This window comes from Nyctereutes procyonoides, unplaced genomic scaffold (genome assembly GCF_905146905.1).
Source record: "Nyctereutes procyonoides isolate TBG_1078 unplaced genomic scaffold, NYPRO_anot_genome, whole genome shotgun sequence".
In the NCBI taxonomy this organism is placed as follows: domain Eukaryota; kingdom Metazoa; phylum Chordata; class Mammalia; order Carnivora; family Canidae; genus Nyctereutes; species Nyctereutes procyonoides.
The window spans coordinates 9,438,731-9,464,965 of record NW_026575142.1 but is presented as its reverse complement, the minus strand read 5'-3'; the positions used below and the strand labels follow the sequence as shown (position 1 = coordinate 9,464,965).

Genomic DNA, 26,235 nt, shown 5'->3' with positions numbered 1-26,235 from the left:
ATTTTTTTATTATTTTAATTATAGTTCATTTTAATTAAATTAAATTTCATTTTAATTTAAACAGCCAAAAGTACCAGATGGTTGAATGAAACTATTCTGTGCGGCCCCTATGAATCTGTTCTTCAATCAAGGTATTTAAAGTATATATGTCATCAACTTGAAGGAAAAGGGAGGTCCCTGGGTGGCTCAGTGGGTTAAGAGTCAGCTCAGGTCATGATCCCAGAGTCTTGGGACTCAGCCCCAAATCCAGCTTCCTGCCCAGTGGGGAGTCAGCTTCTCTGTCTCCCTCTACTGCTCCCCCTGCTTGTTCTCTGTGTGTGTGTGTGTGTGTGTGTGTGTGTGTGTGTGTGTGTGTCTGTGTCTCTCTCTCCAATAAATAAATAATTTTTTTAAAAGTTGAATGAAAAGGACCAGTTCTAGAGGGGGTTGGGGGCTAGGTGTTAAATAGTATTCTCAAACTCAAAGATGTGCAAAACTCAAGAAGAACAAGAAGGAAACTACCATTATACCATTACTCGTCCAGCGTAGGTGCATGAATACGTAATCACTAACTAGTAGCCTTACAACTGGGAAAAATGGAGATGCTGGACCTCATTCATACAGAACAATCTGAAAATTACTAAATGGTCACTAATAAATATCAGTAGTAAAACCTATTTAAAAATTTCAAATGGGGGATCTCTGGGTGGCTCAGCGATTTAGCACCTACCTTCAGCCCAGGGCATGACCCTGGAGACCCGGGTCGAGTCCCACGTCAGGCTCCCAGCATGGAGCCTGCTTCCCCCTCCTCCTGTGTCTCTGCCTCTCTCTCTCTCTCTCTCTCTGTCATGAATAAATAAATAAAATCTTAATTAATTTAAAAAAACCATTCTTTAAAACATTTTTTTTTCAAATAAGGCAAGAGGTGCCGGGGTGGCTCGGTTGGTTAAATGTCTGCCTTTGGCTCAGGTCATATTCTCAGGGTCCTGGGATGGAGCTCAGAATAGAGCCCCCAATTGGGCTCCAACCCCGGATCAGGCTCCCTGCTTTACAGGGAGCCTGCTTTTCCCTCTCCCTTTGCCCCTCCCCTTGCTTGTACTCCCTCTCTCTCTGTCAAATAAATAAATAAAATCTTTTAAAAAAATTTTTAAGTTAAAATAACATTTTTACTTAATGCAAACATTTTTCTTAAATATAATGTATTAATATTGATAACCAGTAAATATCATTGTAATTATATCATAGTTTGAGAAATTTTGGAAGACAATGACAAGAATTTACTATTTTCTCCTTGCATTTCAAAGATAAGTTACAATATCATCTTGTCTTTTTTTAAAGAAATTCATAAGAATTTTGGAAGAAAAACGTCAAGGGAAAACTGGATTTCGTGTGAAATAAGTGTTTGTCATTCTAATAATTGTGCTTTATACACTACATGTTGTAAAGCCTAGAAAAAATTTAATTTGCAATGCACAGCACATCTTTTCTCTAATATAACACCAATTAATAATCATTGTTTCAGATATCAGAATTTTCACCTGTCTTGGCTACATGTGATTCATGTTCAAATGTGATTTTATATGATTTGAAACATGGCAAAACTGTCATTATTGAATGATAAAAAATTGTGGTGATGGTTGCACAATGCTGTGAAGGTACTAAAAACCATTTAATTGAACATTTTAAATGGGTGAATTGTATGATATATGAATCATATCTCAAGGAATCTGTTTAAAATAAATAGATAAGTCATAAGGAAGGTAAATTTCTTATTTTCCTTGCATATGTGGTATTTCACATGATGGAGTGCTAAAGAAATATTACTTTCCTAGCATTTCCCAATATTTCTGTTCCTGGTTTTGTTTTATGCAATCTTCTATCTTTTCCTTAAGAAAAAAATTAATTGCTCTAAATATCAGCCTCAAATTTTCAGGATACCTATCAGTAATTTTGTTTTACAAAATAGAAATTGCTCAGTCAGTACGTTTCAAGAAAAATATACATTTTTCCACCAGATGGCACTGGTGTGCAAATAGTGTTGCTAGAATCTGCAGATTCTCACATCAATAAAATTATTAACATTGCCACATTGTTTTCATTCACTTTGATTGGTCTGATTAAGATAAAGAGAAATGGAAAGTTAAAACAAGATACTTCCTGACTTGCTAAGCTCCAGGGTAAACAGAGTCCTTATTTTACAGATACAGAATGTAATGCAAAGAGAAATTTTAACAATCTAGTGCAAAAGCCAGAGTGAGAACCCACAATCCCTGACTTTTAGTTGCTATCATATAAGTATACAATATCAAAAAGTGAGGGAGTAGATTCTCTAGTCAAAGGGAACAAGAAAATTCATCTCCTTTGTGCAATCGCACACATATTACTCATTTGATCCCTAAGCTATGAGCTCTCTCTATATATTATCTCATAAAATCCTACCTACACAAGCCCAATCCATTAACTTCATAAAAGAAAGTGACCATTTTGTTTAATACTCTATCATTGAGTACAGCACGGTGTCCAACACATAGTAGACAGTCAAAAACATTTGGTGCTTAAATAAATGAATTAATTAAGCTTACCAACTACCACATTTAGTGAGTAATATTATTTCTACTTGTAACTGAGGAAACTAAAGTTGGAAATATGAAGTGACTTGTCCAAACTCACACAATTCAGTGACAAAAAAAATTTAACACAATCCGACATTATCTTGCCTTATATATTTACGTGTAAGTTTTCCACAATAGAAAGAAAGCTCTCTGAGAACAGGGATCATGTTTTTTCCTTTTCTTCATTGTGTGTCTAGCCCCTTGCACAGAGGGTAGCATGCAGTTGGCTCCCAATAAATAGTATTTATCTGTTTGAGTTCAAAGCAGCCCAGATCTCAACAGCCTGGACTTGAACATTCAAATTGCTCTACTCCTACACCACCTTCTATTTCATTATTTTCAATTCATTACAACTCCACTACAAAAATCCAGATCTTGGGACTCCTGGGGGACTCAGCGATTGAGTGTCTGCTTTCAGCTTGGGGCGGCGGGGGTGGGGAGTGGGGTGTCCTTGGGATCAAGTCCCACATCTGGCTCCTTGCAGGGAGCCTGCTTCTCCCTCTGCCTGTGCCTCTGCCTCTCTCTGTGTTTCTCATGAATAAATAAATAAAATATTTAAATTAAAAAAATTCCAGATCTTGTTTCTGGACTTCTGCTAGTTTCCCACTGACCTCTCTTCATGTCCCTTCAGCAAGAACCCTTAGAGGTCAGCACACATTCGCACTTTGCCTGCCGTTAAGATTTCTCCTAGTCCTGTAGCTGAGCAGTCCACCCTTCCAGCCCTCAACACCCCCAAGGGTGCGGGTGCTTGTGGGCGTGGAGCCCATCAGGGGATGGAGTTGGTTCTGGTTTGGGCTCTGTTTGTACGTCTACTACTGCCTTTGGCTATCCCAAGGACCTCGATTTCCTCAGGTCAATCTCAGCCAATGAGGCTGAAATTGGATGACCTCAGAAGTTCTTTTTCACTCTAAGACTCTGGGGCTTTTAACTTTATCCTATAGTGGTCTTCTATTGAGCTTCTGGCCAAGATGGCAGGTCTTAGGGGAGGCATGCTTGGCCCGAGGCGTGGGGGTGAAGCCAGCCTTGGGAAGCCTGTGCGCCACATGGGGCTGTTCGTGGCCCCCGGGAAGGAGGACGGCACACCTGACGTTTGAGCCTAGCGGCCGCGGGATGCCCTCCCCCCACCCCCTGTCCCCCCGCCCCCCGCCCCCCGGGTGGGGCCGGCCTCCCCGCCCCGGGCCGCTAGGGGGCGCTGCAGGGCCTCTCCGGAAGCGGGTGGGCGGGGCGGCGGGAGAGGCGAGGCGCCCGCGTCTCCCGTCCTCCGGAAGCCGAGCGGCGGCCCGGCAACGGCCGGTGGGCGGCGGCGGCGGCGGCGGCGGCGGCGGCCGGGGGACCTGCGGGGGGCCCGGGGCGGGCTCCCGCGCCGCGTGGAGCGCCATGGACGAAGCAGGCAGCTGTGCGAGCGGCGGAGGCTTCCGGCCGGGCGTGGACAGCCTGGACGAGCCGCCCAACAGCCGCATCTTCCTGGTCATCAGCAAGTACACGCCCGAGTCGGTGCTGCGGGAGCGCTTCTCGCCCTTCGGCGAGATCCAGGACATCTGGGTGGTGCGGGACAAGCACACCAAGGAGTCCAAGGGCATCGCCTTCGTCAAGTTTGCCCGCAGCTCGCAGGCCTGCAGGGCCATGGAGGAGATGCACGGCCAGTGCCTCAGCCCCAACGACACCAAGCCCATCAAGGTGCAGGTGCCCGGGGGGAGGGGCCTGCCGTGGGCTGCGCGGCCCTGGGGGGGTGGGGGTGGGGGAGGGGGCAGCACGGCCGCCCGCGACGCCGCCCGGGGAGCCGCGGCCTCCGGGGCCCGCCGCCGACCCTGCGCTCTCGGAACCCCGTCCACCGTGTTAGGGGAGGGGAAGAAAAAAAAAAAAAAAGGTTACTCTGCTTTTTTTTTTTTTCCACGTTGCTACGAAGCTTCATAACGTGCTCAAAGTGCACGAAACTGTGGCCTCTCTGGTGTTGGGCGCCCGTGCACGGAGGGCGGGGGCGACGGTGCCTGAAACTGCGGCCTTTGTACCCCCGAACTCCCCCCGCGTTGCGGCTTGTCACTCCGCGGCTTTGCTCTCAAGGCACAGGCAGCTGCTGCCGCCGCTCCCCCTGCATGTTCCCTCCCTCTCCCTCCCTCTCTCTCTCTCAAATACATAAACAAATAAAATTTAAAAAAAGGGGGGGGGGCAGCCTGGGTGGCTCAGCGGTTAGCGCCGCCTTCGACCCAGGGCGTGACCCTGGAGACCCGGAATCGAGTAGTCCCATGTCGGGCTCCCTGCATGGAGCCTGCTTCTCCCAATGCCTGTGTCTTCTTTTCTCTCTCTCTCTCTCTGTCTCTCTCTGTGTCTCTCATGAATAAATAAATAAAATATTAAAAATAAAGAAGAAGAGCCAAATCACTGTGATGGTAGTGTTAGTTGTGCTATTACTAAGCGCCCCCGCGTATCCTCTTAGTTCATTCCCCCTGAAGCTACTTATGTTGTTTCTGCACTTGTGTAAAATTAAGATACCCCATGCGTGGCAGGAAGGGGTGATTTGGAGGGTTGTTTGGGTCCATCTGTGTTCTAGCACAGTGGTTGGCCGAAGGTAGGCAGGCCCTGGACATACCTTACAGTCAGCCGTAGCCGAAAGGTCATCCCTTAACTGGCTGTGAACTCAGTTCCTCGAGCACCTACTGTCACCTGTCCTGTAGAGATAGTTGCCGTGTTTGTAATTCTGTTGGAGATTTCCACAAAATTCTCTTTTCCCTCCCCCCTCTTTTTTTTTCTCTCCCATTGACTTATAGAAAACTGGTAATATTTATGCTGACTTACATAAATGAAAGACTGAAAGATATTTCTGTCTCTGGAGGTCTTCTCTGTATCTCCATCCACAAAAGAGAAGGAGCAGAGGGGTGTGCCAAAAATGCAGTAGGCCATAGACATTCCCTTTACTGCCACCTCCCCAGCACTCTGAAATGCAGCAGAACTGATCACCAGCAAAATAGGCCACAGTGTATGCTCCATCAGGGGCTGTCAAACTTTTTTTTTTTTTTTAAGATTTTTAATTTATTTGTTCATAAGAGACACAGGCAGAGGGAGAAGCAGGGTCCATGCAGGGAGCCCAATGGGGGACTCCATCCTGGGAGTCAGATCCTGCCCTGAGTCAAAGGCAGATAGATGCTCAACTGCTGAGCCACCCAGGCGTCCCGACAAACTTTTTCTCTTAAAGTCCAAATAGTAAATTTTAGGCATAGTGAGCCACATATTCTTTGTTTTTAACAGCCCTTTAAAAATATAAAGTAAGTCTCAGATCCTGGGCTGTAGAAAAACAGGAAGCTGTAGTTTGCTGACTCCTACCCTAGATAGATAATTTGTAATCCTTCCAGTTGAATTAGGGGAGAGGGTTTTTTATGCTTTGAGTAGAACCACAGAGATCTGTGGACAACCCCCAAGACGCCCCAAATCTCAAACCTATATAATCCGCTTTCCTTGATTAAATTCTTACGAGAGAAGTAAAAGTGCCAACGCCGAAATGTACCCTCCCTTGTAGCTGCAGAGAAGTTATTACCCAAAACAGAACTTTAAGTTGTTTTTCACATCTTGGTCCACTCCTCTCAGCCAGAGGTTTGTTACATTACAGGTCCTAGAAAAACATTATAAATTTATTCTTTAGCAAGTTCAGCTTGGTCTGTCTTCCACTGGAATATAGTTTTGTTTCTTTCTGTTTTTGTCTTTTCTGTATTTCTAGTTAAATTAATTCAGCTTCAACTTTTTTCATGTAGTTTGCTTTTGCAAAGTTCCAAAGGATTTATAAGACAAAAAAGAAAATTATAGCCCTAGGCTTACAGCGAAAAAAGATTGGCTAAGTAAGAGTTATTCTGTGACTAACTACATTATCTTGAGGAAGGGGGTAAAGTCTTGGTTTTTAGCTTTGCAAGAATGACTCTTATTTAGAGTTTATAGTCTAAACAAAAGTCTTAGGAAAAACTGTCCATTAAGTGGTTAATTATTATATATGTGTTCTGCTCAGACACTGCTTGCCTTATTGGAAATTTGAAATATTCTAGTCTTCTAAAATTTAGAAATTTGTGATATTATGACCCCTCCAGTCTCAAATCTTACTTGAACTTTTTCCACCTAGCGTCTTCCTATATTCTTAAAGGTTTCCTGTTTTATTTTTCCATTGATCATTCATTACTGATATGTCCACTAGACTGACTTTCTAGTGGGTCATTTCTGTATTTCTCAGTACTCATACTTTATACATTACTTGGCATATAATGTAAGTTTATTGAAGGAATAACCGTTATTTGTCCTTTGAGTTGCTACTCTGAAATTCCGTAAGTTCAGATTTTCTCATAGTGGAATAGTATACAGGCCTTCCCCCCTTTAAAGTAGAAGATGCAAAAAAGCAACCTTAAGGGCTTCATGTGGATTAATTTTATTACAGGTCTTCAAGTTAAAAAAAAAAAAACTAGCCATTAAAATTCTTATCCTTAGAGCTCTATGAACAAATCTATAATCCTAGTTAGAGATTTTAACATTCTTCTAGGATAATATAAAACCAAAATGAGATGCCTGGGCGGCTCAGCAGTTGAGCATCTATCTGCCTTTGGCTCAGGGCATGATCCCGCAGACCCAGGATCAAGTCCCACATTGGGCTCCCTGCATGGAGCCTGCTTCTCCCTCTGCCTGTGTCTCTGCCTCTTTCTCTCTGTCTCTCATGAGTAAATAAATAAAAATCTTCAGAAAAAAATTATAAAGTAATAACTAATAACCCAATATCATAATCCAAGTAATAATAATAATGTAAGTAATCTAATGTCACAGATGATGTTTCAGTAAAACTGAATTGCTAATAGTAATTATTAGCAATTAGTAATAGAAAATGGTATTTCAATTAGTAATAGAAAATGGAGCCTCAGGTAGCACATATGAGTATGTGCTTACGTAGATCATTTGGATGGTCACTGAGATGGTCCAGAATATTGTTATGTTACCTTTTTTTAAGAGTTAATATTAGAAAGAAAACAATTAAAAATACAACATTCTAGACTTAACTATATAAATAATTATGTTTAAACATAAGTAGACTAAACGTGCCAGTTAAAAGCAGAGATTATCAAGCTTTATAAAAAAAGAAAGACCAAGCTAAATACTATATAAAAGAGACATGTGAAGTATAAAGATACAAAGTGATTGAAAGTTAAAGGATAGAAAAAGTTGGTGTGATATCATATGAAATGGTCTTCAACACAAGGAGTATTGACAGAGATGGGGTAATTTCACAGTAATAAAAATATCAGTCAAAAGTGCATAACTCCCAAATGTTTATGCAGCCAATAATATAGCTTCAAAATACATGAAGCATTATTGATGGAACTGAAAGGAGAAAGACAAATTTGCAGGCAGGTTTTTATACTCCTCTCTTAGTATCTGATGGAACAGCTAGACAAAATCAGTAAAAATGTGATATTTAGGGTGTTTGGGTGGTTCATGGGGTTAAGCGTCTGCCTTCAGTTCAGGTCAGGATCTCAGGTCCTAGGATCTAGCTCCTCAGTCTGGCCCCCTGCTCTGTGGGGAGTCTGCTTCTCTCTCTCCCTCTGCTCCTCCTCCCTACTTTTGCGCTCTCTCGCTCTGTCTCAAATAAACAAACATCTTTAAAATATGTGATATTTAAATAACACTATTAATCAACTGTAATTGGCATTTATTGGACACTGTACTCAACTGTACATTCTTTATCAGTGCACTGACTTGCCTCTTGGTAAACAAAAAGGCAAATGTAAAAAGACATTTGGAAAAACCAATGCAGACATTGGTATCATCGCATATAAAAAGTCATTGCAGTAAAGATTGCTTTAAAAAAACTTTTGACAAAACCCTATTACACTGCATTTAACCTAACATGAATCTCATACTAATAATGAAGTAAGTATACTTAAGGAATAGGAAAACAGTTAACTGATTCTTTTATTTTTTTGGATTTTGTTTGTTTCTTAGGTTTTCATTGCTCAGTCTAGATCATCTGGAAGTCACCGCGATGTTGAAGATGAAGAACTCACGAGAATATTTGTAATGATACCAAAGTCCTACACAGAAGAAGATCTGCGGGAAAAATTTAAGGTACTTAGGTGTACTCATCAGCTAGCATCTGTGATAACTTCTAATCCTAAATTGGTTGTATAAGTTACTAAATCTTAAGTGTTGTTTAAGTTATATTGGTGGTAGAGAATTAAATAACTGTTTTTAAGTTATCTACTTCCTTCCAGTTCTAAAATATTAAACCTAGAATAAACTAACTTTTTAGAAACCAGAAACTGGAAAATATCAGTGATGGCATTTTCCTCCATATAATGAAAACACAGATTCAGGGAAATAAAGTATAAAACCCAGAGTTTTAAATTACGTCACATACCTGATAGATGGTGGACCAAGATTTAAATCTAGGCTGTCTGAATCCAGAACCTGCTCTTGGTCTTTACAATTTCAAAGTACCCTCTTACCACTCTGTTGCTCTCATGTTGAGGTGAGTCAAGGAAGCCTGAGTATGTGAACTGTATTCCCTAATATTTATTATAAAACTGTAGCATATTGATGCACTTATTCGCAGAAAGGTTCATCCTTTATAGAATTTTTGTCCTAAAAATAAGCCTTTGAAAGAGTTCTCTAAAGAAATAAACTACAGCACTGAAGCAAGTAGCAAGAATATATATGTGTAGTCCATGAAATTTGAAGATAACTTTAATTTTTTTTTATTATTATTATTTATGATAGTTACAGAGAGAGAGAGAGGCAGAGACACAGTCAGAGGGAGAAGCAGGCTCCATGCACCGGGAGCCCGATGTGGGACTCGATCCCGGGTCTCCAGGATCGTGCCCTGGGCCAAAGGCAGGCGCCAAACCGCTGCGCCACCCAGGGATCCCTGAAGATAACTTTAAATCCTTTTAGCCATTCACTTGTATATGCAGTGATATACTTTCACAAAAATTATTAAAAAGCAGTTCTTAAATATGAGTTGGAAATTTTCTACTTTTTCAATGTTTCCCAATACTAGGAATCAAGTGGGCAACATGCAAGAAAGAAAAGAAACATATAGTAAAAAGTAATTTTCAAAATTTCTCTGTCCTACCCGAAGTAAGAGTTGAGTAAAATATAAAATACAAAATATCTCAAAAGTAACAGCTACCAAAAATATATATTCCATACTTCCTCCAATAGTAAGAAAGTTTTTATCTTATAAATCTTTATCTTTTTCTGCTTGAAGAAGTATGACATTTTTATCCAAATGTATAATAATTAAGTTGCTAATTGGTTACATGAGAATTTTATAAAATAAATAATAAACACTAAGGTGGCACCTGGGTGGCTCAGTCAGTTAGGTGCCTGACTTGATTTTGGCTCAGGTTGTGGTCTCAGGATTGTGAGATGCTGCCCTGCACTCAGTGGGAAGCCTGCTTAAGATTATATCTTCCTCTCTCACTGCCTGCCCCCACACACACTGTCCCTCTCTAAATACTTTATAAGTCTTAAAAAAAAAATGCTAAGAATTTATATGCTATATTTGTACCAACATTAAAAATAAACTTTTAGGGTTGCCTGGGTGGCGCAGTCGTTTAATTAAGCACCTGCCTACAGCTCAGGTCATGATCCCAGGGTCCTAGGATGGAGCCCCACATTCGGCTCTCTCTCGGTGGGGAGCCTTTTTCCTTCTCCCTCTGCCTGCTGCTCTGCCTGCTTATGTGCTCTGTCAAATACATAAATAAAATCTTTTTTTAAAAAAAGTAAACTTTTACCCTTATTTTTTACATAGAATTGACTTTCTGAGAAAACTGATGTGTTTTAGTGATATACTTTGAGAGGCTCCTCTTTGGAAGAATACATAATCAGTTATGCCCTGTTAGAAGGCAGGGAGCTGTAGCTAATGTTTAATGTGTTCCAGACCCTTTAGGTTTCTTAGTTCATTTAACTCTTAACAATAACCTTTTGAAGAAGGTACAGCTTTTAGCCCCATTTAAGTGGTAAAGAGATAGCCACAGAGAGGATAACTAAACTGTCCAGTGAATAAGGGACTGAGCTAAGATTTGAATATAGAAGGTTCAGTTCCAGCTTGTGATCACCACTGAGCAAGACTTTGGATCTTTCCAAACCATGTACACACTCTTCCTCTTCCTCCATGACAGGCAAATTACTGATTTCTCTAAGACTCATTTTCCTTGTCTGTGAAGTAAATAATAAAATATATATATACACATATATATAATATGGATATTGGGGTATGTGGTATATATATATATATATATATATATATATAGACACATGTATATCTTTGAAGGATGGTTGTAGCAGTAAGGTAATATATGTAAAGCAGATGCTCAGAAAGTAAAGATGGAAATCATTATTTTGGTGGTTATTATTTGCTTATATCATTATTATGGTTCTTTTTCTCATTAGTTTGTGACATTTTGATTCTAGCATTAAAAATGGCTATAAATTCTAATTCCAATTTCTAGTTTTGCAAATAAGGGGCACAAATAAACTTGAAGTTCTGAAATAATCTATTCAGTTACTGATTTTTGACTCCTCTAAGATCATTTCTTTTAACTCTCATAGGTGTATGGAGATATCGAGTATTGCAGCATTATTAAGAACAAAGTAACTGGAGAAAGTAAAGGTTTGGGCTATGTTCGATACTTAAAACCATCACAAGCTGCCCAAGCAATAGAAAACTGTGACCGAAGTAAGGATGTGTTCATTTAACATGTTAAAGACTTTTTGAAAACTTTTAATTATTCTAAATAACTGAAGCTAATGCTGGTTTTTGCTAATAACCGTACCTGCTAATTTAATCCTGGCAATGGGAGTTTTAATATATATATATATACACATATGTATATATCTAGGATAATTAGTTTTGGGGCTGTGGTTAAGCTTTTATTGAGGCACTGTCTTGAAGAGAAATATGAGCAACTGTATTAATTTAGTAAGTGAAAATACTATTGCCACATTTCGGTTATTATTTCTATAGTAATTCAAAATTTTTAAGTATTAAAAAAACTGACCTTTTTAGGCCTTTTTAAAAAAAAATTTTTATACTAAAAAAACTCATTTTCTGTTATGTGTGTTTATATATAACCTAAACCTTAAACAAAATTAAGTATATACTAATAAACATAAAGGTTAAGGATGGGACTTCATGTAATATTTGCCCACATAGGTAATGAAATATTTATTGGGTTAGTTTTTACCTAGAATGACATTAATTGGATCTTTTGCTGTTGCTGGTATACATAGTGAAGAATAAGAATTTTAAAGAAGCTAAGGAAAATATCCTTTGTTGTCATACTCCTGGTTACATTGACCTAAAGATCAAATAAGAAATAATTAAATTAGTAGATTTTAGGATATTATAAAGATCTATACATACTGGAAAGAATTACTACTACTCAGTGGAATTCTTAAATAACCTTAAGGTACATACCAAAATTTCCTTTCAGATCCTTCTATATTTCTCACTCATCCAGCATTAATTGAGTACCTATGGTATACTCAGCAATATGTTAAGTAAAAGGATACAAAGGGAATAAATATATAGCTTTCAAGGAATTTAATTATATTGGGTAGCCAAGATCTAATAGGCAAAAAAATCGTTAGGGATAATAGAAGACTTTTTTAAAAGGTTCTTTGAGGGATCCCTGGGTGGCGCAGCAGTTTGGCGCCTGCCTTTGGCCCAGGGCACGATCCTGGAGACCCCGGATCGAATCCCACGTCAGGCTCTCGGTGCGTGGAGCCTGCTTCTCCCTCTGCCTGTGTCTCTGCCTCTCTCTCTCTCTCTGTTTGTGTGACTATCATAAATAAATAAAAATTAAAAAAAAAAATAAAAGGTTCTTTGAAAGCAGAGAGTATGTTTTATTTATCTGTTTCTGTCATTCCTAGTACCTAGTAGTTATAGGCCCTCTGTAAAGATATGTTGAGATCTTTATCAAAGATATTGCCATCTATAATAGACTCCATAAAAATTTGCCAAATGAGAAAATATTAAAAAATATTTGGTATGGTCCAATAGTGGTGAGAAACAAGTGCTCTGAGAGCATGAGAATACCTCTAGAGGTAAGATTTACATCTGATAAAGAGTAGGCCAGACAAAACCTGAAAGCAGTGTAAGCAAAGGCACAGAGCTAGGAATAAACACGTCTTTGCTTAATATTGTGAAGGCAGCAGTCTGAATAAAGCATAATAATCCTGTTGAGAAATTAGGAGGCAAAGTTAACCAAGTACATTGGCACCATGAATGGGAGGTTATGAAGAGTTCAAACTTAGTTAAGATTCCCCTGTAGATTGTTTGAAAGAAGAAAAATAGTATCAGGGATGGATTTCCAGAGAAAGAATTCAAAGTGACTGGCTTTATCCTTTTGGGAGCCACTGAATAATATGATGAAAGCTATGAACCTTCTTTGAAATATGCCCATGTACACATAGACATAAGCATTTTTGTTTAAAGTTTCAGAGAGTTCATGGAACTTTCCCACCTTTTGAAGCTTATCCTTGAAACCCCACTTAACACCTTTGATCCAGAGGCAAAGAGACCAGTTAAAGAACTGTAATTAATTGAAGAGAATCTGACTTAGAAACAAAGGCAGAGAAACTAGAATAAAAAATAACATCTTGTAAGTGTGTTTCAAAGGAAGACTCTTGCTCACAAGTTGAATATGAAAAGCCCTGTAGGATTTTGATGTTGAGCCGGAGAGAAGGAAACATGATGTTATTTGTAAAAGGGGGAGTTTGGACAGGATAAGATAGAATTGCTGATCTTTCATGTCTACATTGACCCATAATTTGAGATTCTTGCTCTTTTTATTTATTCTTTGCTATTTTCCAAAAAGCGAAGAAGTAGGTCTGGTGCAGATGGCTCTTGTGTACGTTTTATTTTATACAATAAAGCTAAGTCAGGCACTATCAATAAAGTATATCGGCAGGTATGATAAATTTGCTATGAAGTTTGAAAGTCATGGATTCTCTTTTTCAGGTTTTAGGGCAATCTTGGCTGAACCTAAAAATAAAGCCTCTGAATCCTCGGAACAAGACTATTACAGTAACATGAGGCAGGAGACACTGGGACATGAACCTAGAGTAAATATGTTTCCATTTGGTGAGTAAGCTGTCCTTTATTTTAATAGTATAAGTAGTATATACAATCTGATTGGGATTTTGTAAAATATTCTTTTATCAGTAGTCTGTAAAATCTCAGTGAAGAAAAAGTTAATGTGGGGTTTCTTGAGAAATTTGTCATGACTCCTCATGGTCTTAATATTTAACACTTGTGTACCTAGTATTTAACACCGTGTAACATAGTGTTACAACTGTATTAGAGTTGTAATTAAAGTTGTATTATAATTGTAACTATCACAATTATAACTATAATTGGAAATAGTTTCCAATTACTGTCTTTTATGGTTAGTTATGTATTATCTAAATATTAAACCACATCACTGCCACCTTTTTTGAGTGAGCTTCTGCCTCTGTAGCTGACCAAACAGTATGAAAAACATATGCTGATATCCCCTCAGTATGAGTCTTAAGATTTTATACCTAAAGTACTGCTGCTTTAAAATTAGGGCTAGAAAAGAGAGGAATGACAAAAGTAGAAGTTAGCCAAAGGGAGAAATGAGTGATGAAAGTAAGGGCTGTGTTATTTGGCACAAACTTTCTTATAGGTGAACACTGCCATATTTTGCAGTTTTGCATACTAAACATATTCCTCTGAAGTTAGAATACACATTTCTGCTTGTATTTCTGTGTTGAAGGCAGGAGAGCGGGAAAAGTTATCTGTTTTCTCTTATCTATTGGTCCCTTTTGATAGTACTAATGTCCAAGAGGATACTACAAAATACAGTGCCTTGGTCCAATGCTGTGGACTTAATGACAGCTCAACTTACGTACTCATACCTGAAATGTTAAATGAATTCTTGAATGTATAGAAATTAACAGATGCACTTTTTTCCTACATTGTTGGAGAACAACAATCTGACTTTTCAAGTTTTGACAAGAATGACAACAGAGGCCAAGAAGCCATCTCCAAACGTCTGTCAGTTGTATCAAGAGTTCCTTTCACTGAAGAGCAGCTTTTCAGTATTTTTGATATAGTACCAGGATTGGAATACTGTGAAGTTCAACGAGATCCTTATTCTAATTATGGTACAGTAATGTCTATTATTTTTTAATATATTGTGTTTGATTAAAATGTCTTTTCTCCAGTGGCACTTTTTATGTCAGATACTATTTCTTTGACAATTTTATGTTTTCTTTTCTCCCACTTAAGCTTTCAAATTACAGTGATACCTTAAGAAATAAACCCTTGAGGATATATCTCCTTTTTACAAAGTCATTTATTTTAAAAAATTTTATTAACTCCCATAGAATAGAGCATTTTATGTTTCTAGTTCTACAACCAAAATACCCCAGGTTGGAGTATTTTGGATTGGAGTATCATGATTAATACTAGGCAAAGTTCTAAAACCCATAAAGTTTCCTCCTCATCCTATAGTCTGTCTCTTTATTTTTTATTTATTTTTATTTTTTATTTTTATTTTTTTAAAGATTTTGTTGGGATCCCTGGGTGGCGCAGTGGTTTAGCGCCTCCCTTTGACCCAAGGCGCGATCCTGGGGACCCGGTATCGAATCCCACGTCGGGCTCCCGGTGCATGGAACCTGTTTCACCCTCTGCCTATGTCTCTGCCTCTCTCTCTCACTGTGTGCCTATCATAAATAAATAAAAATTAAAAAAAAAAAGATTTTGTTTATTCATAGAGAAACACACAGAGAGAGGGAGAGGCAGAGACACAGGCAGAGGAAGAAGCAGTCTTCCATGCAGGGAGCCGGAAGTGGGACTCAATCCCCGGTCTCCAGGATCACACCCCGGGCTGCAGGTGGCGCTAAACCGCTGCGCCACCAGGGCTGCCCTGTCTCTTTTTTTTTTTAAATGTTATGCCTCAAAATTAAATTTCTTCCCTTCATTTCAAGCATTTGATTGTTCTTCCCCTCTCTCTACTTCTTTCCAGTCTTAATTGATGCTAAGCTGGGGTAGCTGTGTGGCTCAGGTGATTAAGTGTCTATCTTTGGCTCAGATCATGATCTCAGAGTCCTGGGATCAAGCCCTCCCTCTGCAAACCCCCCCTCCACTTGTGTTCTCTCTCAAACAAACAAAAAATCTTAAAACATTGAAGCAAGGCTCTAATATCAGCTATTTAAACTTATTAACTGGTTAATTGGTTAAACCTAGTATCTAGTGTTGGCTTAGCCATCTTTGTAATTTTTTAAGGTTTTTTTTTTTTTAAGGCTTTTTAAAAATGGAGTTATTGTGGCATAATGGAAAATGTTTGGCATTCCATTTTGCAATAGTCTCAGGTACAAATCCCAGCACTGGCACGTAGCTCTGAGATCTTGCTTATCCTGAGTCTCTCTGTATCTGTAAAAGGGCATTATTAATACCTTCTATGCCAGGGTTAGATAAGAACTAGAAATACTATATGTGGAATACCTACTGCAAGTCCTGGCACATAATAGGCACTCAGTAAATCTGGGGAGCTTATTGGTTTAAAGAACTGGAGGTGAGGAGTGTTCTAGAAGAGTCATACTTGGCATCTGTTCTAGTACTATTGATACACTTGATTTAGTCCTTTTAGGGTGTCATGGCTATAAGGAGAAGTAGGAAAGTGAGTCAGGTCATATGGGCTGATAGGCCTAGAGAGGTGCCACTCTTCCCACAGACACATACACTCACCTACTATTATTCTACCCAGCACTGGTCTTTTAGCAAGGCTGCCCATCTGAGCCTACTTTGGACCATCTCCAACCCCAATCCAACCTTAGACTATCATTCTTTATGCTGACTTTAAGGCACACATTTTGTATTTTGGGGCGCATTCATTGTTCCGTTTAATTCTATTTGTTTTGTATTTCTTTCTCTTTTTACCTGGTATGTTGAAATGTATTTGTTCCTTTATCTTCTATATTGTTTCTCTGTTTGTTGCATCTAATAAATAAATATATGTGTTATTGGGACACCTTTTATTAATAGAGTTATCATCATAGAGTTCTAACTGAATTAGTTTTATATGTTCATTTGTTTTCAGAGTTTTAATTTCATTAAGATGTTGGAGTGCTTGGGTTTGGAGAATAACATGAAATTTTAGCAGTGTTTTTCCCTTAGTGGGTTATATTATATATATGGGTTATATATTTTATATAGTATTATATTGTGTGTATATGTATATGTTTATAAATACATGTAAAACCCCAAATTGGTTACATATTATGAACTTTTTAGTTTTTTAGCTCATGGGCTATCCATATATGGACTCTAGTGTAAAATTACCCCCCTGCTTCAGCATCACCCTCCTAAATTGAAATCTGTTTCCTTAACTGAAAGCTCTCCAAAGGAATGTGAAATTCATGATTTCCAATCCGAGAGCCTCTGTTCCCTACCTTTTGTTTTTAATACGTGCCACTTTTCCTTTATCTTGCACCGCAACAAACCAGATGACTCTATGTTCTTATCAGACTATATATTCTCATATCATTTCCTGCTCTGTATGATATGGAAAATTTTAGCACTTCAAAGCAGATTCGAAAGAACAAAAATTTAAGAAACACTGTTTGGTTTTAGTTATATCTATCATATAAGAAATACCAGTATCCTAAAATTAAATACATTAGCTCTTACTTTAATAATTACATTTTCCTTAAAATATGTTATCTTTTAGACTCTGTAGGAACACAGCTGTTGCACATATGTATAGTAAACTTTGTTTTCTGACCCATTTGACTGTATTTACTAATTGTGTGATACCAGACTATTTCTATGTTGTTTCACTTTCTAGGCTTTAGGTATCTCTCTGTTTTCTTTTTAATTCCTGATATTCTTTACTTTGTTTTAGGTCATGGAGTGGTTCAGTATTTTAATGTAGCATCAGCTATTTATGCAAAATACAAGTTACATGGGTTTCAGTACCCTCCTGGGAATCGGATAGGTGTTTCCTTCATTGATGATGGAAATAACGCAACAGAGTAAGTACCACCTCCAGAGGGTGTAAAGCAGGGCTTTGAGTGTATGTGATATAACTTGAAGAATAAGAATAGAAAGCAGTCGACCTCTTAGTTGAGGAAGTCACATAAAACAAGTTGTGGGTAAGAGACTGAACATTTCAAGTTTTCTGTCAATTACCAGTTTTTATCTTTAGTCTCCTTAGAAAAATGGCAACGCAGATGGTAGCAGCACAGCTTGCATCAATGGTGTGGAATAACCCAAGTCAGCAGCAATTTCTGGTAAGTAGGCAAGAATTTAACCTCTGTAAGACATCAGTAGGTTAAAATAAATGTGGCCTTTGTTTATTAGCCTATAAGAAAATTTTCAGAGCTACAGTACAAGATCACATAGAAGCCATGATATAGATCTCTTTACCTCTTGGCTTAAAATCCTTAAAGTGCAGTTTTTCTTTTTCTTATTTTGTACCTAACTCTTCAACAGCAATTTGGAGGAAATTCTGGATCACAGTTGCCTCAAATCCAGACAGATGTTGTACTTCCATCATGCAAAAAAAAAGCCCCTCCTGAAACTCCTGTGAAAGAAAGACTTTTTATCGTGTTTAATCCTCATCCTTTACCTTTAGATGTATTAGAGGATATATTCTGGTAAGATTTCAATTCCACAAAATTCTGTTTTATAATATAGTTTATTTAAGCCCTCTTACAATCTTGAAACTTCCTATATCCAGTACTTATCAGATAGGAATGATTTGTTCTGTAGTTTAAAAATTCCTTATTTATATCACCTTTTAAAATACATGATCATTTCCTTCTCTTCTTTATTATTTATGTATTCTAAGTCTCCACACAGAATTTCCTGTTATTTTGTTTGAAGACATAAAACGTAAAGTATTGTTTTGAAAAGTTGCATGCATAAAGTGGACAAATCATTTGTTTCTTGATGAAAATGCATCTGTGTAGACCTGTCCTCTAGAATTCTTTTTACATATCTTTTCCTTTGTGGTTTTAATTCAGCTGAACAGTTTATTAAACATCTTCTATTTTGTCAGCTCTCTGCTGGATCCTCAAGGAGTATATAGAATAAACAATTACTTGATTGTAAGGAAGAGTACACAATAAATCTAGAAAAAGGAAAGCTCTTGCTTATTTTTGTGTTTTTATTTTTTTATTTTTTTTTATTTTTTTATTTTTGTGTTTTTAATAGAACTCCTTTAATCTTAACTTTTCAGTCTTTTTCCTATTTGCCTCATAACAATGTTCGTGAATTAAAAATTATAGGAAGCTCATTGAAGAGCTACACAAAACATCAGTAGTTCAGATATTTTGACTTTTATTTAACTGATTTGTGTAGTTTGTTTCTTTAACATTTCCTTTGTGCCAGGCAGTCACCATGCTAAGTGCAAGGGACATTGTAATATGTATATAAAACAAGAGTCCTTGTCCTCTGATGGTTAGTCTCATGTAGGAGACAAACAAGTGAATAGGAAAACATCACTAGAGGTTGGTGTCATGAAAAAGAATGTTCAGGCTATGAAATACCTAAGAAGCAATATATAATGGAGAGACCTGACAGATGAAAATAACTTAAGAGTAGAAAGGAGGGCATGTGGGTGGTTATTCCTACAAGAAAGAATGTGAAAGGAAACGGTTAGAATATGGAATTTGAGAGACTGGGAGAGGGAGGGTGAGGCAGGAGAGGAAAAGGCTCATGTCAGGAAAGGCCCACAAGCTATGTTAGGGAGTTTGTCCTTACCCTGGAAGGGATTTTCAGGGAGGAAATGATCATATCTGTTTTAGAAAGGTCACTACAAAGACAGGGTAGAGAATAGATTACAGAGGGACAAGCCCAGAGAGCAAGGAAACAAGCAAGGAGGATAGTAGAGCATTCCGAGGAAAAGATAATGACTGGCTGAATGAGGAAAGGGACCTGAGAATGAAGAGAATTTTACTAATAGAGGACGTGTTTGAGAAGGAAAATTGACTTGAAGATTGAATGTGGGAAGAGGAATGGAAAAGGAGTCCAGAATGGACCCCAGTTTTTGGACCTAAGCAGTTGTATTTTTATCCATTTCATTTGATTTTTTTTTTTTTTTTTTTACTTTGTTTCAGTCGTTTTGGTAACCTGATTGAAGTTTACCTTGTGTCAGGAAAAAATGTGGGGTATGCCAAGTATGCAGATAGAATAAGCGCCAATGATGCCATTACTACTTTACATGGGAAGATCCTAAATGGAGTCAGACTTAAAGTTATGCTGGCGGATTCCCCAAGAGAAGAATCTAACAAACGACAGAGAACTTACTGATTCTTGAGGTAAGCCCTTTTTAGTCTAAATTTTAAAAACACACTGGCTAAATACTATAGCAAGAGGAATATGTATCAAGTTTCTTTTTAGGGATTTGGAAGTTGTCAGTTAAAAGCATTATGACTTAAAGCTTAGCTAATAAAACCATAGGTTTGGTTAATTTCACAGTATATTTTTTAAACTTGAACTTTTTACACTTAAAATGAATGTTTTCCATGTTTACCAGGAAAGTGTTTTTGCCCTTCTACAAAGTAAAATCAAATTTTAATGTAGAAAATTAAACAATGGGTTTTCTTGTTTATGAATGTCTTAAATGTTAAGAATTGGACTTTTTACCATATGCTTACATAACTTTATTTATTTTTTTGCGTACATAACTTTAAAATTGAAATAGTTCTAAAGATTTTTAACTTGAAGGATTAACATCTTGAGTTATAAATTAAGGTAATTTGTAATAATCTCTATAAAGAGTGTTTGACATCTCACTAGTGAAATGCTTAAAAAGCAATATCAAATAATATGTCTCGATGGACCTTTTGAACCTAAACGTTAGTGTTCATCTGGACTTGTATTTGTGAGTTTGTACATTAAAACCACACATTCAGAAAGTATTCTCTTGGGCAGCCCAGGTGGCTCAGCAGTTTAGTGCCGCCTTCAGCCCAGGGCCTGATCCTCGAGACCTGGGATCGAGTCCCACATCAGGCTCCTTGCATGGATCCTGCTTCTCCCTCTGCCTGTCTCTGCCTCTCTCTCTCTCTCTCTCTCTCTCTCATGAATAAATAAATAAATAAAAATATTTGAAAAAAAAAAAGAAAGTATTTTCTTGTGCGTATATGTATTAAAAAAGGAACCCTGACAGTTTACTAAAAACTCTTGTCTGTTATAATGGTACATACGCAATATGAATTCCATTTTTTTTTCGTTTCCAGAAATGATACTTATATTTCTTTTTCTGTGATAGCCGACTCATCTCCATGCCTTAGGGAAACATTCTTTAAAGTAGAAGTATTCAACTCTTTTGCTTTTCTTATTCTGGAAATGTATTCTGAGTTTCAGGGACTGAATTTCAGTTTCCCTGTTCCCACATACACCAGCTTCCCAAGTCCACTCACTGTTGGCCAAATGATAGCGGTTGGCAAGCACTTTAGATTGACCTTAAAGTTACTGACTTGAAAGCAAATTTCTTTTACCTTAGTTTTCTTTCTGACCACTTATGGTGACTAGCAAGTACCAGAGTGAATTGTCATAACCCTTACTGCTGATGACCGTTTTTCTAATAGAGTAAGTCAGGTAACTAGTTCCTCCTTCTAGAAGGCAATTGGCGATAGGAAAGGTCCATTGGGCCATTATGAATAATCCTAATTTAGAAATGTCTTGATGTTTTCTTTAATTACAAAATTCATTCTCATTACCCCATACAATGTAGAATTATTAAAATGCCAGTGAAAAAGAATTATCAAGTCCTTCTTAAAACAAAGCTGTCTTTTCATTTTTACAAATAGAATGTTAAGACTTGAATTCTGGTTAGACAAGCTATCTTCTAAAATAGCACACAAAAATGTGTGTGTTGGTATCTATGAATATTTTGATATATACCTAACAATTCTTTTATTCAAAAAACCTTTGTCCTTAAGAAAGGACAGTAATGCTAAGTTCTTATGGGGAAAATATATGAATTACCCCTGTGATTGAGCCTTTCCTAATGGTTATACAGTATAAAAATATTCAACTTCAAAATCAAAAGATCTGGCTTGGAATTTTAGTTCTGATGCTTGGATGATTGGGCAGATCTCTTCACCTTTCTGAGGCTGATTTTTTTTTTTAATAGTATTAGTAAGAAAAAATGAATCAGCAGAATTCCTTATAAAATAAAATAATGGGGACGCCTGGGTGGCTCAGCGGTTGAGCGTCTGCCTTTGGCCCAGGGCGTGATCCTGGAGTCCTGGGATCGAGTCCCACATCGGGTTCCTGCATGGAGCCTGCTTCTCCCTCTGCCTGTGCCTCTGCCTCTCTCATGAATAAATAAATAAAATCTAAATAAATATATAAATTAAAGAAAGAAAGAAAGAAAGAAAGAAAGAAAGAAAGAAAGAAAGAAAGAAAGAAAAAGAAAGTAAGTTAGTTTTGCAACTGTGAGCTGAAACTTGCATTGGTGATTTCAGTGAAATCTTTGAGTTGTCACCTTATCAAAATGGTCAGAAACTAAAAGTTTAATGATACAAAATGTGGCCAGCTGGTGCTGTGAGAATGAAGCTTTATAATACCACGTTTTCTCCTAGAAAAGTGATGTACATTAATCCCTGTTCCCTACATTAGAGGAAGTGCATATTCTTCAGAATGACTATTCACAAAATCTATCCTTTTTCCCTTTATTGAATCGTTGTACCTATTCAGAGCAAAGAGGTTTAGGTTAGCTGAAAATGGTAAGTCATAACCAGCTGTATTGGTTTTGAAAGTCTTCCACTAAATTACAGCATGGTTTTTAGATTTATTTTTGCTGTAGATTTTCTATTTACTGTGGACTCCATGAGATTCTCCTCCTTTGCTGGTATATTAAATAAATGTGTTGTCTTAAAGTTCAATAAAATAGTATGAAAGTTTCCCAAATTTTACATGATTATGGCCATTGAAGTTCTTTGAGAAGGGCAGTATTTTTTTACTTGTTCCCTTGATTTCAAGGAACATCAGCACCATTCGTAAAGGCTGGTTTCTTTTGTCTCTGGAAAAACAGGCCTAAGGGTTAAGTGAGCTACGTTGATGAAATAGGAAAAGAAACTGGTCTAAGAATATAACTTTGAAAGTAATTGAGTTCTATTTTGAACTGGGTTTATTGTACAAAATAGGTTTCTCTTTCTATTTGAAGAGATTAAAAATTTTAGTATTTCAGAGTATCCTGATTTTGTATTAATTCACAGCATTTTCCCTCCAGAAATTCAGTACCTGCTTGCATCATACTTCTGAGTAAGTTTGGTTTTGTTTATTTGGGGCATCTATGATTTAGTAAGCAGATAACCTTGCTTATTTTTCCTTTATTTTTGAAATAAAGGAAATTCCTAACATTTTAGGAATACTATATATACAACAGCTGTTTCCTTTCAGGTGATGATTTTCATACTTCTGTTGTGTTCTTTCTACAGAACAAAGACTAAATACTGACATAATCCTCAGCTGACTGACTGAAAATGTGACTGGACGCACTCCCTGTGGACAGTTGACAGCTTTTTTTTTTCATATACCTGATAGTCTGTGCACAACATTGTTTTGTCTGGGGAGCACGGATTGTTGACATGTATTTTTGAATTCATACGTCAGTGCTAAAACTAATAGTTGTTTCTTAGAGCAATATGTTGTTATATGTAGCAGAAATAAAGTTTTCTTTGCTTGACTAAATCATGCCTTATTTATGTGAAAGAAGAGAATAAAACATAATCGACAGTGTTAAGAATTTGACTAAATGACATATTTCATTGATTTTGAGATGCATATTTTTATACTTCTGAAATTGGAAACATCTTGGTATCGATGGTGTGCCATAATGTAATTGACAATCTATTTTCATTTCTTAATGGAATGTAAAATAAAAGTACTCCCTTCAATCAGTTGCATCTTAGATTCAATAAAATATGGTAAATTGCTGCTAAACCTACACATGCAGATTGGCTACATACTTACACTTAATCTGAGGCAAGAGCCAAAAGACATCAGTAGAAATATTTTATACTATATTTTTATAGTTCTACCAAAATTTGTTGGTGATTACAAAGTTCTTTGAAGATTATAGGGCAAAGGTAATAAAAAAAAGTTTTAGGTTGTTGTTGATAATAAGTTTAAATAAATGTCAGTGGCTTGGCGGGAGGGTGAACATTTTCCCTTATAAATACAGGATATAATGGTCACTGCAAAATGTGACATGCAAGTAATTTCAGAACAGATTATGATAGAATAGTCATTTCAAAAAAATATTAAAAATTGGGGATCCTACTCTGCTTGTATTTTGAAAATCCAAGAAAAAATTTTTAGCCGCTCTTAAGGTAAATAATATGGATCAGAAAAGGTATATCTAAATCAGAAACTCAGCATCTTAAGGATATTATAAATGGTATGTAATTATGAAAACCACTGAATTACCTCCTCATTATGCCTCTCACATCCTGAGTTAAACTAAAAATAATGAAAGATTAAATTCACTGAGCATAATAGAGTATTGCAGCTTGACATCTCTCCATTGAAAAATTGAAATCCTTTTTTTGAATCAAAATTTTTAGTAAATTTAGATGAGAAAATTTCTAATCTCATCTTCCCAGGCAGGACTTAGTGAATGAGAATGGAATCTTTGTGAACCAAAGGGCATATTTTGAAAAGAAAGTAAATGTACTCATTCAAAATGAAAAACCTAAGTGAGCAGAGTTGAGGATTAATTACGAACAGGTAGATTTATTCGTCCTACACTCATTTATTGCGTACATAGTTCCATTTTCACGGATTGGAACCAAATTGTGCCCTACAGTTTATCAGGCTGTACCACTTAAGAAATGCTTGAATTCCCCCCAGAAACATATCTAGCAGCTGGTTAATCTAAATGTTGTAAAAATAGGGAGCTCTCTTAACGCATAGCTGAGGCCATTACATCTTTGATTATCCTCCTAATTGACAAAATCTGATTTCCCCACACTTTTTACCTATTAGTCTTTAAGTTTTTCACTGTGCCATATAGAAGAAGTTAAATCTTTCAGGTGATAGCTACCATATGCCCTCCTGCCCTCCAAATTTTCTATTTGGATGAAATATTCCCAATTTCTCCTTTCTGCATTTAATGTCAGAGCCAGTTTCAGCAAACAGTTGTGGTTTCAGTAAGGTGTCATGTAGATTTATCTCCTTGATTCCTTCATAGTAAATTCTACAGTGATTTGTATTCTCTGCCTACAAAACACTGCTTTTATCATGCACCATTCTATTGTGTTTTCCAGCAGCGTGTCCCAGTTGTCGCTTGTAGTTGAACCTTAAAAGTTTATTTTTAAAAACTAAAATGGCACATTTTTCTTAAAATGAAGAGGTTTAGAACCTAAGAAAATGGCATCTAATAATCTAGTGCTTATCTTTTCACTTAAATGTTTACTTCTCAAATGCATTCTGGATATAAGAACATAACATATAGACACCTAGATGCTCTGCATATGTCATTTACTAAAATGGCCGGCATAGAGGGGTTTTTATTAGGTGTGTATTTCTTTAATTTGAAAAAAAGAAAAAGTTAAACAATTCAGATCAATAAACTTATTTCTCAAATATGTGGTTCCAATATAAATAGCATCAAAAAAAAAAAATCCTGATCAAAACTTTCATGTGAAACCATTGTCAGGTCTTTTATGGTAGATTACAGATGCTGAAAGCAGTTACCAGATTTGCTGTTTCTAGAGCTTTATGTCCTAAGCTCTGTTCCTTGAAATACTAATGTCTCGAGAGGAGTCAGTAAGTGTTCTTTAGGGAAGGAGTTTTCATGGTCAAATATATTTAGAAAATGTTTGGTTATTATTGCAGATTTTTTTTGGTCATGAAACTTCTTAGAACCTTTGATATGCTAATATACATCACCCCTGTATCTACAAAAGAATACCATAGTTTGCACTGTGAAATGTGTTTTTAGAGCTACACTACTAACAGGGCACTGATACTACAACAAATATATTTTAGGAGAGATTCTTCTACAGTATATACTGTTTCTATTCAATGGTAGTGGTGTGGTTTTCTATCCTTTTTCTAATCCCACCATAGATAAAAAGCTAATGCAAAATACTAAGGAAATTACTGTAAAATTTTCACATTCTCTGAATGTTGTTCTCTTAATTGGAACCTACGTGAGATCAATGAACAGACAGAAAATAGAAATAAAAGATATTACCACTAGGTGGTGATAAACACCGCCACTCAATGAACAGTAGCATTCCAATATGACTTAAGGCATTGAGCATGAAATGATAGGATTTGTATTGTCTAAAGCAGTGGTTCTAAACTTTAGTGTTCACAAAAATCACCTCAGGTATTTGTTTAAAATATAGATACACTGAGTCTGCAGATTTGGGGCTGAGTTTCTCCCTTCTCCCTAAGTGATTTTGATAGGGTTGTCAATGCATTGACTTTGCAGTATGCTGGCCTTAAGAGAGTCCATATGTTGGGCCTTAAATTGAACTATTGTAGAAGTAAGACATTGAGAAGTTCCTAAGTCTTTTTGCCTTAAGCACGTTTTACGATTAAGCATCTGCTTTTAGTATCAGTAAATAGGAATTATAGTAAGAAACCGAAACACAAGCAGTCTTAGAAATAGCAAGATGACAGGCC

The 26,235-nt window shown here is 37.1% G+C and overlaps 1 protein-coding gene across 2 annotated transcripts; it reads left to right on the top strand.

The window, feature by feature from the left end:
• Positions 1-3,891: 3,891 nt before the first annotated feature.
• On the top strand, positions 3,892-23,289 carry RBM45 (RNA binding motif protein 45). 2 transcript variants are annotated; one of them, XM_055308167.1, is made up of 11 exons: positions 3,892-4,268; positions 8,556-8,678; positions 11,166-11,292; positions 13,579-13,701; positions 14,562-14,747; positions 17,489-17,618; positions 17,792-17,876; positions 18,079-18,242; positions 19,707-19,907; positions 22,829-22,860; positions 23,037-23,289. In XM_055308167.1, the coding sequence occupies exons 1-9, from the start codon at positions 3,969-3,971 to the stop codon at positions 19,897-19,899; spliced, it is 1,431 nt and encodes a 476-aa protein (XP_055164142.1). In that variant the 5' UTR covers positions 3,892-3,968; the 3' UTR covers positions 19,900-19,907; positions 22,829-22,860; positions 23,037-23,289. The 2 variants fall into 2 exon arrangements, with proteins under 2 accessions (XP_055164142.1, XP_055164143.1); XM_055308168.1 differs by lacking the exon at positions 22,829-22,860 and having other exon boundaries at positions 3,894-4,268; positions 14,568-14,747.
• Positions 23,290-26,235: the final 2,946 nt, after the last annotated feature.

Coding starts and splice junctions, on each gene's coding strand:
- RBM45 (XM_055308167.1), top strand. CDS start 3,969: ATGGACGAAGCAGGCAGCTGTGCGAGCGGCGGAGGCTTCCGGCCGGGC. Junction 4,269..8,555: donor ACGACACCAAGCCCATCAAG/GTGCAGGTGCCC, acceptor TTTGTTTCTTAG/GTTTTCATTGCTCAGTCTAG. Junction 13,702..14,561: donor AGTAAATATGTTTCCATTTG/GTGAGTAAGCTG, acceptor TTTCCTACATTG/TTGGAGAACAACAATCTGAC.